Raw genomic sequence first — 17,526 nt, forward strand, 5'->3', positions numbered from 1 at the left:
ACGTGGACATCTGTCAGGTTTCCGGCCCCTCCTCTGTCCTGCTGCATCCCTCTGGTAGTAAAGAGGGGGTTAAGCCTCAGACTCCTCCTGCCGCCACCAGGGCTGCCCCCAGCTGTGGCTCCGTCCCCTCGCGGGTGCCCCTGGTCGGAGGTTGCACCCCATGGCATCCCAGCGGGGAAGGGGGTGAGGCCGTCCCGGGCCAGCAGCTTCCTTGTAAGAACACGAGGGGAAACTGCACTTGGACGCTCTAACTCCAGGTGAGAATCGGGTCCCGCGGGCCCTCTGGCTGCAGGGGAGTGTCTGAGCTGCGTGGCCAGGTACGAGGAATGAGGAGACACTGGATCCTAGGGGACAGGCCTCGGCCAGCATTGCCGGGCATCGTCTCCGCTGAGGTGGGAGCCCCCACGGCCTCCCCCAGACTTCCGTGGGGGCGGAAGGCTGTGTGGGTGGTGGCCTTGCCGTCCTTGCTGCTGGGCTGGGACGTTTGCACCCCCCACGCCCCGTGGGTCTGCAGTATGGCTGACAGCCCCTGCCCCGGGTTCCATGCCCACCCACAGCGTGTTGGGGGTGCACCAGACGCCCCGGGGCTGGTGGCGGTGGCGTCGTAGACGGCTGCACCTGCTGCTGTGACCGGGCTGGCACACCCACAGCCGCTGTGCTGGGGGGCCTCCCAGGCTGCTCTCAGGCACCTGCCCCCCTCACCGCAGCCAGTAAGGGGCCTGCTCCCCGAGGGCCCTGCACGGCCTGGCGCTTGGAGCAGGGGCTGGAGAGCTGCATCTGCGTCTCCCCCGCTGAGACCATCAGCCGCCCTGCCCTGCGGGGTGGAGCTCTCCACCTTTGTAAAGGCTGCCATCCCCGCCCCACCTCTGCCCTTTCCTGGGCCACTTCCTCCACCTCTCTGAGCTCAGCTGCTTCAGCCCTGGATCCGAGACAGAATGTCACAAAGCCAGTAAGCCGGTGTCCTCTGGAAAGATGCACACCCCACGGGGTCAGGAGTACACAGGGTCCTGGAGGGGGGGACCCAGGAGGGCTGGCCGGCACGGAGAGCCCGTGGACGGGCTTCCGGAGATGTCCAGAGAAAGACAGCTTTGAGAAGGGAGGATGGGCGGCATCTACCCCAATGTAACTGGCTTCTAGAATCATCTACACATAGACTTGGAGGATAAGAAAGATTCCTGGAGCCACGTACTTCCTCTTCTCATTTCATACTGAGGCCAGGGGCCAGGAGTACGTAGAAAAACTCCCAGCAGCCTCCCCACTGTGTAGGTGAGGCTGCACAGCCCGGGGTGGGGGCCCAGAGGCCGAGGCTCCCCACTCTGGCCCAGGCCGCTGCCCCCTCCGCCCCCGACCCTGGTCATCATGGACAAATCCCTGTCGATTGCCTGGAGACCTGCCCAGCTCTGGCCCATCCAGGCTGAGGCGCCTGTTTTCCTGGGGGCCGGGGTGGGCAGTGTAGACACGCATGTGAGTCCTTCCTCTTTGTGGCTCTGTCACGTGAAGGGTCCTGTGTATTCTCTTGGTGGCCAGTGGCACCCTTTCCGGGTTTTGGTTTGAAGCCACTGTGAGCGTCTTGCGCCAGCTTCTTGTGGGCCTCTTTGTGTTTCTCTGCGTGGGTACCCAGGGTGGGCAGAGCCATGGGAAGGGCAGGGCCGCGTCCTTTAAGGGAGGCAGACCTTGCTGTTGTGGCCACGTGTGTGGCCTTCCCGTCCCTCCAGGACTTGGTGGTGTCCACACAATGTTCAGTAGAGTTTTTTAAGTTGAGTTAAAATTCACACAATGTAAAATTCGCCGTGTTAACCATCTTAAAATGCACACTTCAGTGGTTTTTAATATCTGCAACGGTGTGTGCAGCCATCACCACGAATAACCCGGAACCTTGTGTTATCCCCAAAGAAACCGCACAGCCATTAGCAGTCATTGTGTCCCCTAGCCCAGCCCCTGGCCACCGTGGATCTGCTTTCTATCCCTGTGGATCTGGGCACTTCTTGTCCGTGGAACCACATGGCGCGAGGCCCGTGCCCGCCTCCTTCGCCGGCACGTTTTAGAGGTTTAGCTGTGTGGTGTGTCGTCGGGGCACGGACCCTGCTTTAGCACCGGTTGCTGGCTGTTGGGTCCTTCCTGTCCTGTGACTCGTAAGTCTGCAGTGACCACACGTGCATGTGTGCAGGCGCTCACGTGGGACCGGGTTCTTGTTTCTCTCGAGTGCGCCGGCGTGGGGGTGCTGGGGCCTTTCTGAGGGGCTGCCCCCTGCTTTCCTCCCTTTCCTATGGCTCTGTGTGCCCCGGGGTGGGCTTGGCGTTCCATCCCTGACGCTCTGGGTGACCCCAGGCTGGGAGGTTGTGACTGCCCAGAGCATGCAGCTCCATGAACGTGTGTGCTCCCCTCTGCTGTCTTCCAGCCACCCAGGTGGACCCCGCTGACCTCCAGGAGCTGTTCCAGCAGACGTCGGCTGGTGTCTTCCGAATCAACTCCAATGGTGAGTCTGTGCCAGGCCCGGTCTCACCCCCACCTGACCTGGCCATCTTGGGCCACTGAGCACGTCACAGGAGGTCGAGGTGACATGGGGTGGTGGGCGTGCCCATGGCCATCCTCTTACTCAGCCACCCTGCAGCCCAGGAGAGCACTGTGGTCTCAGGGCAGGGCGGCGGTGGCCCATGTGTCCACCGCTCCCTGCAATCTGGACAAGTGCCCCCCCGGGAAGGGGTGGGCCGCATGGGCCGCCTCATAGGTCACCAGGATCAGGAGTGAGAGCCCTGTCTCGCCCCATCCTTAGCTCATGTAGATCGGGGGCATGGGGGGTGGCTCGCCATACCCTGTGGGCCAGGGTCGGTGTTTGCCCCTGAGCCCTGAGCTCTGCCAGGTCAGCAGGAGAGTGCTGACCAGGAGAGGAGAAAAAGCCGCCTCTCCAGACCTAGGGTGCCTGTGGGCCTGTGCCTGAAGGGCTGGGGAGAGGGCTGTGCCTGGGACGCTCTGCTGGGGGCATGGCTGGCCGATGTGGGGCTGGGGCTGGGCTGTGGCCGCAGCTGTCCTGGCCCTGGCTGCTCACGGTCACTGTGGTCTCCTTGGCCTCAGCCCCCATGTCCTTGGGCTTCTTACCCTGCCTCTGCTGGGGGTGGGGAATGTGCCCTGGAGTCTGGGGATCAGCCGGTGGGGGTCCTTCTGCTCCTGATGCCTGTCCCTTTCTCTTGGCAGTGACCTCCTTGGAGCAGAGCCTCCAGGCCCTGGGGACGCCGAATGACACGCAGGAGCTGAGGGAGAGCCTGTGAGTGTGTGATCGTGTGCATGCCCGTGGGTGTGCATAGGCGTGCCCTGCACCCACTTGTGTGCCTGCCTGTCCACATACCAGTCCCACACCTGCCGGGACCACATGCACGCCCCACACACCTGAGGGCCAGCCGAGCTCGTGCTCGCAGCCTGAGGCTGAGCTCACACCCAGCGTCCTCCTCCATGGGGCACACCCATGCACGCTGGTGTCTGCTCAGGTGGCAGACATGTGTCTGCTTGCGTGCTTTTTGGCCCACATGTGTGTGTCACGCACCAGAGCTCACTGACGGGGCTTGCACATGTGTGAACGCACCTGTGGACACACCAGTGATATAGGTGCACCGCGTGCACAGGCAGCTTGCAGGGGTGGACACACAGGCTGGGTCGGAGCGGGGCTTTGTGGTTTTGGTTCTGCCCCTGTGGGGGTCCTGTTGGGCTTTCCTTTTGGGGTTGCCTAGGATGAGGCTGTGCTCCTCACAGAAAGGAGCTGGGTCTATGGGGAGCGAGAAAGGCGATTTCTGTAGGGGGGGCTAGCCTGGCTGGCATGGGGCAGGGGGCAGCTCTGTTTACGCCCTGCTACCCAGGGCCTGGTGACACTTCATGAGAAAGCCGTGTGATCCCAGCATGGCCCGGGTGGGGAGCACCGAGGGGGAGCCTGAGACCTGCATTTACACCCTCGTTCCCTTTGCCACCTCCTTTCCAGGGGACCCTGGGTTGGTTGAGCCTGAGCCTCCTGCCTGGGAAGGATGATGGTGTGGGGCGGTGGACCAAATGTGCTCTGAGGGGTGTGGGCTGTGGCCAAGACCACGTGTCTCTTCTTGGCATTGATGTCTGTTGGAGAGGCCACAGCCCCTCTCCATCTATTTATCCATCACCCTGTCCATCTGTGTGTCCGTCCAGCCACCCACTCATGCATTCATTCCCTTACCCGTATGCCCACCCACCTATCCATCTATCCACCTGGACATCCATCTACCCACCCACCCATCTACCCACCCACCTACCTACCCGTCTCCCTGTCCAACCACCACCTACCCACCCATCTACCCACCCACCTACCTACCCATCTCCCTGTCCAGCCACCACCTACCCACCCATCTACCCACCCACCTACCTACCCATCTCCCTATCCAGCCACCACCTACCCACCCATCTATCCATCCACCCACCCATGCATTGGTTCACCCATCCATCTCACCCACTACCCGTCCATCCATCTTTCCTCCTGTCCATCCGTACAAGCTAGCTGGGACCACTTCTGCTGAGTTTGGGGGTCCAGAACTTAAGGCAACTGAGGGTCCTTTGCAGGTTTTATGTACAATTCTGTTTTTAATTATTTTTATTTACTTTTTTAAAATAATGTATTGTTTTCTGATTGTGAAAGTAGCACATGTTCATTATAGGAAATGGGGCCGCACAGGATGTCTGAGGAGGCACTGTTAACGTTTCGGTACTTCCTGCCGGCCTCTTGTCAAGTCCTTACGCGTTTTGCAGAATTGGATTTCAGTGAATAACGTTCCGGATCCCGCTTTTTACCGTTAGGAATCTGGGGTGCGTGTGCCCTTATTACACACTAGAAACATGCTCTTCAGAGCTGCGGAGGACACTGTTGAACCTGGGTGATTAGCGGGAACAGTGCTGTGGTGGATCCTGCTATTCGTGCCTGTTCCCAGGTTGGGTCCCTGGAGCGGTGTCCCCCAGGTTGAGCGGCTGGCATTCTCAGGGCCCTGGCCCCTGAGCGTGTTTCCAGGGCTGCCTTGCCCAGCTGGCTGGAGGCTGGTGTCACCCGCGTGGGCCTGGAGAGGAGAGCCGGCTCCTACACCTTCCTGCCCGACGCCGGGCCTGCCCGTGTGACGGAGTGTGGCTGGGACCACTGCCCCCGTTCCTGCCCCATCGACCTCAGCTTTCAGATCCAGCAGCTCTGGCTTTGGCACCTTCCTGTCCCCCCCGCAACCAGAACCCCGTTCCCACCAGAGCCCCTCTGCTTGCGGGGTAGCTCCTCACCAGGCTGCAGGCCTCGGGCCTTCCAGGACCCCTTTCATGGTGGAATTTGTGCATATCATGGATTGTTAGCATTTTTAAATGACTGAGGCTAGCATAAGCTGCCAACTCTGGGTTTTCTCCACTTTGACAGTCAGTGGCTTTTTTATTTTGTCAAGGAAGGACTAAAAAAGGTTCACTACGATCCATTATTGCCCTTACTTTACAGAACACAAGGCATTTCGGTATGACAGAAGCGGGTGGGCTCTGATCTCGGGAGAGAGGACATTCCTTCAAGATGAATACATCTAGCGGCCTAAGATCCTCACAGAGTTGAGCCTGATCGTCTTGCCTTGCGCGAGACACGTGTGGGCTTTGGCATTTGTGTCAGGACTCTGAGGGGACCCCCCCTTGGGCACCATCATGGGCTCCCCGGTTGGCTGAGGTGGCCAGGTTGGAGAACTCTCTCCCCTGTGGAGTGAAGCTCAGTGGCCGCGGGACCTTGTCTACCTGTCTGTCTCTTGGGGGTGTCACCCTGGCTGCTGTGGAACGGAGGGATGGGTGTTCCAGGAGCCCTGTGTGAGCAGTGTGCCTGTGGCCAGGGGTCTGTCCCCTCAGCCTCATGAACACGCTGTGGGACAGGCCTGGCTCCGGTTTGTAGGGCCTTGGGCACAGCATCAGGTGGTGGGGCTCGGCCCGCACCTGGCTGCTGCTGGGCTGTGCACACAGCAGGCAGAGAGGCTCCTTCTGGGCTGGACGGGGACGGCTCCCCAGCTCTGGTCCTCCGGTGCTCCCAGCTCCTCCGAGCGGGCATGGGGCTGGACCGCGCTGCCTGCCTCTCCCAACAGGCTGGAGTCCCGTGGTGGTCGAAGTGCAGACAAGCTCTCCCCTGTCTGTCTGCCACATTGGCATCTATGAGGGGCCCTGTGGGCCTCGGCCTCACTAAGGCATAGGGAGGGCCTGCACAGGGCCTGGGAGATGCCAGGAGAGTGGTCATGGGGGTCCTGGAGGCTGCAGTGGGCTGGGTGCCCCGAACCAGGACCGGCGGACCTTGGGGGCAGAAAGCAGAGGCGGGCAGGTGGCCCTGCCTGGGTGTGTGGGGTGCATGCCAACCCCTCACCTCTCACTTTTCCACCTTCACACGGGGCATCTCTTCCTCTAGTACCCGCCCAGTGCCACCTCCCTCAGGGGCTGCTCCTCAGCTCCCTCCCCCAGAAACACCTTGACTGCCGTATCCTGCGCCCCGGGTGAGAGCCCCAGGGGCAATGCTTGGGTACATGTCTGGAGGCTCATGAAGCAGGGCACCCCGAGGGATGCATGGGCCATCCTGCTGTCCAGCATGGCCTGCCTTTTCCACTCCAGAGCCCCCCCTTAGTGTGCCCCCCCACACCCCACGGTGGCCTCCCCCTACCGCCTACCGCACTCCCTGGCACCCCACCGCGTCTGTAGCCTGGTGCCCTGGGCGGCTCAGCCCTGGAGTCATGCACTGACAGGCTGCAGCAGTGGGGCATGGGGGGGGCCAGCCTGTCCCCTCCTGGCTGTGTGACATGCAGTGTGACCCGGGTGTCCCTGTCTTTGACGTGAGGACCCAGACCCTCCCAGCGGTGTCCTGTGGGAAGGAGGCAGTGAGGGCGTCCGTGCCTGGTGCTGGGCTCAGCCCCGCAGAGGTCCAGTCAGACCTGGCTGCAGTGGGAGGACGGCCAGAGCAGGGGTGCGGGTGGAGGGAGCCGTGGGGGACGGAGAATGGCCTCAGAGGGTAGCAGTGCTTCCTGAAGGGTCTGGCGGCTGCCTGGGCCCCCAGCTCAGGAGCTCTGCTGCGGTCCCCAGAGCCCCGAGACCCCCCGCCCCGTGTTGCTGGAGGGTGGCCTGGCTGGGGCGGGGGGTGGGGAGCGGAGCTCTGCCTGGAGGCCTGTGTGGGGGCGCTTGCTGATCACCGGGTGTGTGGTGCGGCTCCTGCCCGGAGGCTGGACTGGACGGGGCAGGTGTGCCTGGGGGAGGGAAGGGGGGAGGGTGGGTGGTCTGGAGCCCTGACCCGTCCTCAGGGGGCCATAGCAGTGCCTCCTTCTAGTGACCGGCCTCACCCACCTGCCTCACGGGGGTGCGGGTCCTCATTTGACGATGGAGGCCAGGTACCTGGCAGGCTGCCCCTGGGTACCCCTCCCTCTCCCTGGTTTGCAACGCGGGGGTGAGTCCGTGTTCACGAAGGGGGCTTCCAGCCTGGAGAGGGGAGGTGACCACCCAGTGTCCCACTCCTAGTGTGGGACAGAGGGGACGGTCTCCCTGGGATGTTCTGACCGTCGCAGGTTGTGGGGGCTGCTGCATGCGTGTCCTCTCACTTGACCCTGTGCAGGTCGAGGTGGCCCCATGTGGGGTCCCACGCGGGGGTGTGTGTGAGAGGTGTCTGCTCAGGGTCTGCCCAATGCCGCCCGGGGGGGTAGGGCTGAGGCCCGGGGTGGGGGGGCAGGGTGGAGGCCCCGGTGGGCGGTTGTGGGGGCAGGCCAGAGGCCCTGGTGGCGGGATAGGGCCCTGGGGTGCCCCTGGCTCCGAGTGGGCAGCACCTTCCTCCCCTCGGCAGGATTTGTGTCCGGATCGGCTCCGAGGCGATCAGGGAGGCCTGGATCACGCTAATCCAGCACTGCACGGGGCTGGGGCTCTTGGAGGGGCTTAGTGCTGACAGCCCAGGGCTGCTGTGGAGGCACCGGGCAGGCTCTGTCTTCCTCCTCCCAGAGCTCAGACCAGCCGGATCTGGCGCTGCGTGAGCTTCTCATTCCAGCCCGGTCACGCGTGCACGTGGCTGCAGAGACAGAGCCGGGATTTGCTTAAGAACCGGGGTTGGGGGGACACACTTCCAGCCCGCTCTGTCCTCTGCTGTCAGAAGTCATCCGCGGTGGCATCGGCTCCCATCATTTGGGCTGACCTGAGATCTGCCGCTGAGTCCTTGGAGCCGCCTCGGGGCCCGGGGCCTCCCCGACTCCGTCAGAAAGCTGAGGCGGGGGAGGGAGGACTTTCCCGGGCCGCACACAACTGCTCCCGGGAAGTGGGGGTGCCGGCACCGGTCACCTTAACCTGGGGACGCTGTCAGGAATTGGGCGTGATGCTCAGCTCTGTCTCTAGGGGAAGCCTGACAGCAGCCCTGGGGCCAGACGCGAGGCCTGGAGGCCAGTGGGACTGAAACCTCAGAGCTGGTGAGCCAGATTGGCAGGTGCTGTGAGGAGGCTTGTGTTGGCTCCAGGATATCTGGGACTCAGCTGAGAACACTCAGAGCTGGGGTGCCTCCGCAGCTGGGGCTGGAGCATCTGGAAGCTTCTTCACCACTCACGGTCAGCAGGCAGATGCAGAACTGAGCTGGCATGTCCCCCGCGGCATCTGCACGCGGGTTCCCTGTGGCACGGCAGCCTCACGGGGGCTGAACTTCCTCGGCTCAGGGCTCCGGCGGAGATACTCTAGCGAAGAAGGTGCGATTGAGCCTGTCCCGAATCAAGGAGAAGCGACCCAGCCCCACCTCGCAGTGGGAGCGGTCAGAAGCTTTTGCAGCCACTCTTCAAACTGCTGCAAACTCCAAAGCAGCAGTGGGCGTGTTGGAGGAGCCCCCGAAACGGGGGTCTGCCCGGGGGGGTCAGTGAGGTGGGCACAGGCCAGACCACATGGGCCTTGTAGGCCTGGCACATGGCTTGGGCTTTATATGCAAAGCAGTGGGAAGCCAGTGGAAGGTTCTAGAATGCAGTGGCATGATGGATGGCCGTGAAGGCAAGTTGGAGGAGGAGGAGGTCACTGTGGGTGGAGGGAACTGCCGGAGAGGCAGGGAGGATTGCTGTGTAGGGCCTGGACAGCCGCCCCCTCGGCCTGGACAGCTGTCCCTTCGGTCTGGTGGGTCAGGGGCTGAGCTCCTGCCTGACTGGTGACCCCCCCCGACCCCAGGCAGCTGGGACCCTTGAGCATCCCCGATGGCCACACTGCTGTGCTGGGGGATAGCCTCGCCTGTGGGACTGGGTAAGGGCAGGCCCGGGTGCTTGCCTCAGGGGCTTGGGACTGGTGAGCACATGTTGGGCACATGCTGGGCCCACAGAGCACGGGCAGTTCCTGCTGGTTTCCCAGAACCTCCTCAAGGCCTCCATGGCTGAGTAGTCCACTGTTGGATGTCCCTCCAAATCCGTAGGTCAAAACCTAACCCGGGGGACGGGGCTAGGAGCGGGGCCTCAGGAAGGGGAGTAAGTCCTGCGGGGGCAGCCCTCACAAATGGGACGAGCGCCCGTGTAAAAGGACCCCAGAGAGCCCCCTGGCCCCTTCCACCCTTTGAGGACGCCGCAAGGAGGTGCCATCTCTGAACCGGAAGGCGGTCCTCATCGGACACGGAAGCTGCCAGCGTCCCGATCCTGGACTTCCAGACTCCAGCCGTGAGGGGACTCGTCCGCTGTCTCTAGGGCGTCCGGTCGTGGTATTTGTTAGAGCAGCCTGAGCATGCTGACATACCGCTCATCAGCTGACGGGCTGGGGACTGTTTCCTCTGGGTCGTTATGAGGAAGGCTGCTGTGGGCGCGTGTGTGGACGAGCGTTTTCTGTTCTCTCGAGGGGGCACCTAGGCGTGGCATTGCTGGGCTTGGCTGTGTTTAACGCTGGGACGCTGCCAGACTTTTCCACGGTGGCTGCAGCGCCTTACCCCCCCACCAGCAGTGCGCGAGGCTTCCGCCTCCTCCACGTCCTCGCCGACACTTGTTACCCACCCGTCTGTGACTGTAGCCATCTGGTGGGGACGAGGTGCTGCCTCACTAGGATGCTGATTTGTATTTCCTGATAACGACGTTGAGTGAGCATCTTTTCACAGACATGTTGACCATTTGTGTGTCTTTGAAGATGTGTCTGTTCAGGTCCTTTTCCCATTTTTGAATTGGGTTTTTTGGTCTTTTTATTGTTGAGCTACTCTCTCCTTCTAGAAGCTTCTAGCCTGTGCATCCCTTGCTCTCCTGGGCTTTTGCCTTCCCTGGTGTGGATCCATGCGTCATTCTCCTTTGCTGGCTCCTCCTCCTTGTTCCAGCCTCTTTCCTTCTCTTGCTTCCTTCCCATGTTGGGGGAGCACACATCCGTGGCGTTCCCGTGGCACGCTGTCCTCTGAAGAGACGTAGCTGGTGGCCGTGGGCGCCCCTCACCTTCAACCGCCCTGGCTCTCCTGCCCAAATGTGTCTCCTCCCTGCTCTGCTCCTCCAGAGCTCCTGGGCCTGAGCCTCCAGGCCCTCCTTTTACCGCTAATTGCCCGCCCTGGCCACGCTTCGTGTGCGACGCTGCCCCTCACTTAGCCTCCTGACCCCTGCCTCCCTGTGCAGCTCGGCCGGATGGCGCCCCTTCTTCCGCAGACTTGCCTGGGCACCAGAGGCTGGGCGGCGCCTGGGTCTTGCTGGCTGCCTGCTGTGTGTCCCGCCTGAGCCCTTGAGCTCCCCTGAGCCCCTGGGAATGCAGCATGGGGCAGGAGCCCAGGCTAGTTTTTTTGTTTTTAGCATGATTATCCAGTTATTCCCCACTATTTGTTGAAAGGATTATCCTTTACCTGTTGTGAGCACCTTGGCACCAAGGTAACCAAAAATTACTTTATCATGTATGTGTGGCTGCATTTTGGGTTGTTCTGTTTCATTGGTTTGTACGTCTGTCTTTCTGACAGCACCGCGTTGTCTTAACCACTGAAGTTTTAGAGTAAGTCCTGACATCCGTCCTGGACGCCTACAGCTTTGTTCATCTTTTTGTGAAATTCTTTTGGATACTTCCAGTGCTTTGTATTTCAATATCAATTTTAGAATAGCTTGTCAATTTCTGCTATTTTCTTATCCTGCTTTAATTTTACTTGAGATTGCATTGACTCTATAGACCAACTTAAGGAGAATTGACCTCTTAACAATCTTGAGTTTTCCAACCTGTGAAGATGGTCAGGATTTCTCTGATGTAAATGTTCTTCCATTTTCTCCGGCAGTTCCTTATAAGGCTAATGTGCAGGTTTTGTGTGTATTTTATTCAATTTATCGTTAATAATTTCGTGTTTTTTAATACTATTCTACAAATTATTATTGTTTAAATTTCACTTTGTGGTTGTTGGTTACAAGTATGCAGAAATACGCCTGATTTTGTGTGTTGCCTTGTGTCCTGGGACTTCACCTGAACAAGTTCTCTTCTTTGTTCTGGTTTTCCTAGAGTTTTTATAACGAATATGTGTCAAATTTTATCAAATACTTTTTGTAATTTATATAATTTACGAAAATGGATTTCTCCTTTTAAAATTTATTCTGTTACTATGAGCATTTCATTCATTGTTTTTTGAGTGTTAGGTCAACCCTGTGCTCCTGGGATGGAATCCTCTTGGTCATGATCTATTATTCCTTTCATGGGGGGCCGAGGGGGTGCCCATTGGTCAGGGCCAGGCAGCCAGGGCCACAAGGATGTCTGGAGATGGCCCGTCTCCATGCTGCTCGTTTTAATAAAGAACCTTGTAGAGAGACCCACTCACAGTGTGAGTGCACACACCATAAACAGGAGGAGACCGGCAGAAAATGAAACACAAGGAAGGAGGGCTGCAGCCACAGTGAGAGCTGCCGTGGAAGGGGGAGCGGGGCTCACCTGCTCACAGCAGAGAAGACAGAAAACCAGCATTCACAGGCCACCTAAGAAGCCAGCAAGCCAGTCACAAGGGAAGGAGAGAACGAGCGTACAGGTAGAATAAAGTTCATTCATTCATAAAGCATGAACCAGTAACAAACAAATAAGAATAAGAGAGAGACCAGGACTCCAGATCCAACACGAAAAGGCTGATTAGGAAATACTATGAATCTGTTATGACAATAAACTGATACTTCATAACTAAGGTGAACCAGAAAAATTTCTCAGAAGATATAAATTCTCAAAACTGATTCAAGAAGAAAGGGAAAACCTAAATAGCTCTCTGTCTATTGGAGGATTTACGCGTGTCCTTAAAAACATTCCCACAAACAGCCAGGATCGGAGGTTGCAGTGACCCTACACACTCCCCAGGATGCGGAGCGCTCACCTTTCCCAGCGCGGTGAGCACCTGAGCACAGACTAGAAGAAAACGTGCTGCACGTCCCTGTACACAGTAGCAGAGATCCTTAAAGAGACGTCGGAACGCAGGCTCTCCCAGCCGTGGAAGGGACTGTCTCTGCGCCGCTTCTGTGTTCTAGCCGGGGGGCACAGCGGGGCGGGAGTGCGAGCACTTTGTGACATCAGGGCAGAAGTGGAGGGGGCGGTGAGAGCAGGGACGGGGGGGGGCGAGCCTGCCCCCCCCAGGGGAGGCGGCCTCCATGAGCCGGAGACACTTGTCCTGCTGCCCCTGTCCGGGTGGCTGTTGCTGGTCACAAGCCCTGGGCATGGCTGCCTGTACCCGTTGTCCATCAGGGTGGCTGCAGAGGTGGTAGGGGTGCAGGCAGCGAGGCAGGGGTCTGTCCAGCACGGTGAGAACGGGGACGAGGTGACAGGAGCGGGGACTGTGCTTCCACAGAACACACGCGGCCGTACCTGAGAGCTCTGGGGTTTGGAGGGCGTGGCTGGACTCCCGGGACGGGACGTCCCAGCTGCAGGCTGCTGGTGAGATGCAGGGCTGGGCACGAGGGGGCACGTGGGAGCAGTGGGCGAGAGGTGGCCCGAGTCTGGGTCAGTGCCCGAGGGTCGCGCTGCTCTCAAGAATGAGAGGAGAGAGGCTTTGGGAAGGGCGGCCCCGGGGCTTTGGCTGGAGGGACTGGAGGGACGGAGTTGCCGTGGGTGAGCCCGCGGAGGGGCGGGTGGTTTGGGCACGTGGAGTTTGAGATGCCACTGCACATCCAGGTGGAGGTGTCTAGCGGGCTGCTGGCGGGGCCAGGCCCGAGTTCAGGCCCAGGTGTGGACGGGTGTGGGGGACGGCGGCACACAGGTGACTGAAGGCCACGAGGCTAAAGGAGAGCACCCAGGAGGTGAGCACGGGGAGTGAAGAGGGTGGTCCAGGGTCTGAGCTCCAGGTGCAGACACAAGAGGTCAGGGAGGTGAGGACCAGCGAAGCCCCTTGAGCAGCATGGCCCCAAGCTGGGGGGGGGCTGCCAGGAGGGCAAACTGTGGGCCATGGGGTGGGAGGGAGCGTGGGGACCACGGGAGGAGGTGCAGTGAGGAGAGTGGGGGGCTCAGTGGTGTGCAACGGTTGAGTGAATCCGAGGGGAAAACGTGTTCTGCGGTTTCCCGTAATTTGTTGGTGGCCTGGTGGAAAGGGTGCTCACGCTGCGGTTCTCAGATGGCACCTGCCCAGGCTGGCCTGGGCGTGCCTTCCCATCCCCCCACCCCGCCCCCCGCTCTATGCTGCACCGTCTGTGTGGCCTCAGGGCAGGTGTCAGGGACCAAGGCGCAGGTCAGACGGTTTCCCCACCCCTGCCATGCGGGGTCTTGCAGGGGGCAGAGGGGGCATCATGCTGCAACTCAGAGGGTCAGGAGGGCTCCTCTCTGGTGCATGTGCCCGCAGAAGGCCCGAGGGCAGGGTTTGCCCCCAGTGTCACTCTGTCCAGGGGGGCCATGGTCACCCCAAAGCAGGTGAGGAGCTGGTCTTTTCAGTCCCTTCGCGGTCACACTCAGAGCCACAAACCACAGTCCGGGGCCCGGCCCCCAGTGTTCTCGGGTCTGGAGGTGGGAGAGTCACCCCGGCCCACAGCGGGTGCCGGGGCGTCTGCGGCCACGCCGCTCCCCCAGCTCCCCGACCTCGCTGACCCCCGGACTCTGGGCCCAGGCTACTGCCCAGACGCAGCTCGTGTGCGGGGCATGCAGGGGCCGTGCGGGGAGGGGCTCCTGACCGTGGCAGCTCGGGAGTGATTGCGCTGTGGGCCGTCCGCCCAGTCCAGGCTCACCCCTGTCGCTCTCTCCCTCCTCCCTCGCCCCTGTCCCTGCCTTCTCCGTCTGTGGGTGTGTCCGTCCGTCCCTCTGGGCCTCTGACCCTCATCCCCTCCCGTGGCTGCTCTCTTGTGCCTCTGGTCCTCCTGCTGGTTCTCCCGCTCCTGTTGACTTGTGCTGCTGCGATCCCTGACCCCTGCTCCTGCTCTTGTCCGGTCACCTTTCTGCCACCCCGGCCCCTCCCCCCATCCCCTCCCCGTCCCCTCTCTCTTCCCCGGCCGCTGCAGGCACACGGAGCAGCAGGAGACCAACAAGACCATCGCGGCCAGCACCGGTGCCCTGAGGCAGATGTCGGCGCTCCTGCGGGGCTGCTCCCGGGTATGTGGCCCTGGCGGCCGGGGGGGCGGGGGGGAGAAGGCCTGGGGCCGGGGGGCCCCTGGGGAGATTGGTGGGCCCAGGATGCCTGCGCTGGCCTGGGCTTGGCCGGTGCGCCCCCTGGGCCGGACCTCGATGTGCTCGCTGGGCACCTGCCGTATGCCCGGCGCTGCCCTGGAGGCCCTGAGTCCTAGCCGGATTGTCTGGACAGAGACGCGTGACACCCCGCCCCCGCCGCCTCCTCCCGTCACCCACCCTCCACCCCTCACGACCGCGTCCTCACCCACGCCAGTGCCCATCATCAGAGCACACACGTAATCACGGGGTCACAATTGCCACCATCCTTGCAGCCACAGCCCCTTCACAGCCCTGACCCTCATCACATCACCTGTGCCCCTCCCCATGCAGCCCCTCCCCCGTCCCCTTCACCCCTGGCCGCTTACTTCCCTCCACCCCCTTTTACTAGGTCAGCACATCCCCATCTTTGTTATCCACGCCCTCTCCCATTCCCAAAGGCTGGGGGCGTGTGTCACAAAGCCTTAATTACTCTTAAACCCTCGGCCGTCCTGGGAAGGGGGCCGTGTTCATGAGTAAAGCCGTAGCTGTTCCTCGCTCATCACACGCTGCCCAGGGCGCCTGCCCACTACACCGGCAGACCTGGGTGCCTGTCCGGCCCGGGATGTGGAAGTGTGGCCTCTGCAGACAGAGGCTGGACCATGCTGGGGAGGGTTCCCGTGACAGGCCCGGGGAGCTGACTCTGCCACCACCCAGTGACCACGGCGGTCCGCCGAGCGAGAGCCGGTGCAGACGCCACGTGCTGTGTGGCCCTGGGCATGTTGCTCACGTCGGGTACGTCTGGCCGTCCTGCCTGTTGCTGTCCGCAGCCCCTTTATCTGGAGGGACGCCGAGGCCTGGAGAATGTCCTGCACAAAGCATCTCAGCCAGGGAGGAGTCTCGGCTAGATTGCCCCTCTGGTTTTTCTGGGCCCACAGTCCATGTGGTGACTGTGTGCACCACGAGGGCCAAGACTCCGAGCTTGAGTTCCTTGGGGGGTGGAGGGATCACCTTTAGTCTAATGTGTCCTTCCATTTGTCTACCCACCCACGTAGCCACCCGTCTGTCCATCCATCCACCCATCTAAGAACCCAGCACACACTGACTGAGCACCTACTGTGTGTGAGATGCTGAGAGAAGGCCACAGATGAGGCTCTCACCGTTCCGTGGTCGGACAGCCTGGCTGGGAGGCGCTGGAATTGCTCCCTGCTGCCTCGGAGAAAAGGCTGTTCCCGTCACACGGGGCTGATGCTGGATCAGCCAGCCCGGAGAGCGCTGAAGAGGCCCTGGGCTCTCGGCTCTGTCCCGGGACACACACAGAGTGCCCCTCGCGAGAGCCTCCCCCGGACACTAAACGGGCTCCTCAGACCCGCAGTCACATGGGGCCACACCGAGTCCCTCTGAAAAGTGCCCATCGGAAAGCTGGTGCCCCTGGACTGTGGCCAGCCTGCTCTCCTGCAGGGGCTCACGTGAGCTGCAGGGTGGCGGCAGAGGGGCGGGCACCAAGCTCGGGCCTGAGTTCCAGTTGGAGGTAGAGAGAGGCCCCCCGGCAGGGGTGGACACTCTGTGACTTGAGATGCAGGGTCTGCCTCTCCTGGGAGATGATGGGGGCAGGAGGGTCCAGGAGTCCACGTCGTGGTCCTGGTGCAAGGGCACAGGGCCCTGGTGTGGCTTTGTGCCGGTGCGGTGTGGAGAGACGTGAGCGTCGGGTCCTGGTGGCCGGGCAGGCAGTGCCGGGTTTCGGGGCTGGCCGGTCTGCCCCCTGCTCGGCAGGACGTCTTGAGCGCTGGCTGTGTGCCAGGCATCACCCGGGGCGCTGGGGTGCGTTGGCAAACAAGACGTGAAGGATGGAGGCCGTGCACGCTGCCGAGCGCCTGGTGGTGGGAGGGAGGTTTGACGAGTGCAGTTCTGACCCTGGGGGTGAGACCCAGCCGGGCGTGTGATCAGCCGCAGGTCCCTGGAGTCAGCGGCCAGGCTTCCTGGCCTGCCTCCACCCCCGTGCGGCCATGAGCCCACTTAGAACTCAGGCTGAGGCCTCCTGAGCCGTCAGGTAGAAGTCGTAACACTTCTCGTTGTGGGGACCAGACAGGTGCATCGTGGTGGAGCAGCGCCTCGCTCCGCAGCCAGGGCTGAAGATGCGGGATCTGCTGGGGGTGGCGTCTACACGGGTGCTGGCCTGTGATGGCTGGGGCACAGTAGACGGGGATGAGCCCGGTCCAACAGCAGAGTGGTGGTGGCAGCGTGAGGCTGCGGATGGGGGGCCGATCGTGGGGAACTGCAGCGCCCAGGGATGGAGGAGGCCGCGGGCGGGACAAGGCCTCGGCTGTCCTTATAGCCCACATTCTCCCTTTGCAGCAGGAGTGTGTTCAGCTGGACCGCCTGAAAACTCAGCTCGCGGATGCCATTCAGCGCTACGGCGTGGTGCAGAAGGTGCGGCTCCCCAGGGAGACCTGGCGGGCCGGGTGGGGTGGGCCTCGGGCCCTGCAGCTCCCCTTCTGGCAGTCTTGTCCCTGGGTTGGCCTGGTGGGGGTCCCGTGCCCTAGAGCAGACGGAGGGCCAGGCCTGTAGACAGCCGACAGTTGCCAGGAGCCGTGACCTCAACGTGTGTAGTGAGGGATGTTGACCTGCGGGTGCTGCCTGGGAGGCATCTGGCAAGTGGGAAGAACGGGCATTCCTGTTCTGACAGGTGAGGACACTGAGACCCAGGGCTTACGTGTGGGGGAGGGGGCCATCCACCAGATTGTTGGCAGAGCCCGGCCTGGCACCCAGCCCGGCGCCCAGCTTTCCCGAGGCCCAGGATAGCTGCGTCCTGTCACGGAGCTGAAGGTGGGCTCTGCTGTCAGGTCTTGTCCACTACCTTGTGCTTATCTGACCGTTTCTTCTCTCTTCCCCACCTTTTCTGTTCTTCCTGTCTTTCTCCATTCTTTAACAGAAAATTGCAGAGAAGTCCAGAGCCCTGCTTCCCACGGCACAGCGGGGTGGCAAACAGCAGGTGGGTGCCGAGTGATTCCCGTG

The 17,526-nt window shown here is 61.5% G+C and overlaps 1 protein-coding gene across 4 annotated transcripts in view; it reads left to right on the forward strand.

The window, feature by feature from the left end:
* Positions 1-17,526, forward strand: part of TSNARE1 (t-SNARE domain containing 1) — a 143,286-nt gene that overhangs the window by 45,793 nt on the left and 79,967 nt on the right. For all 4 annotated transcript variants that reach the window (XM_078071930.1, XM_036112755.2, XM_036112741.2 and 1 more), the window contains 5 exons: positions 2,399-2,476; positions 3,193-3,262; positions 14,370-14,460; positions 16,867-16,941; positions 17,444-17,503. In XM_078071930.1, coding sequence (XP_077928056.1) covers positions 2,399-2,476; positions 3,193-3,262; positions 14,370-14,460; positions 16,867-16,941; positions 17,444-17,503 — 374 coding nt within the window. The remainder of the gene's footprint in view (positions 1-2,398; positions 2,477-3,192; positions 3,263-14,369; positions 14,461-16,866; positions 16,942-17,443; positions 17,504-17,526) is intronic.

This window comes from Halichoerus grypus, chromosome 5 (genome assembly GCF_964656455.1).
Source record: "Halichoerus grypus chromosome 5, mHalGry1.hap1.1, whole genome shotgun sequence".
Classification (NCBI taxonomy): Eukaryota; Metazoa; Chordata; class Mammalia; order Carnivora; family Phocidae; genus Halichoerus; species Halichoerus grypus.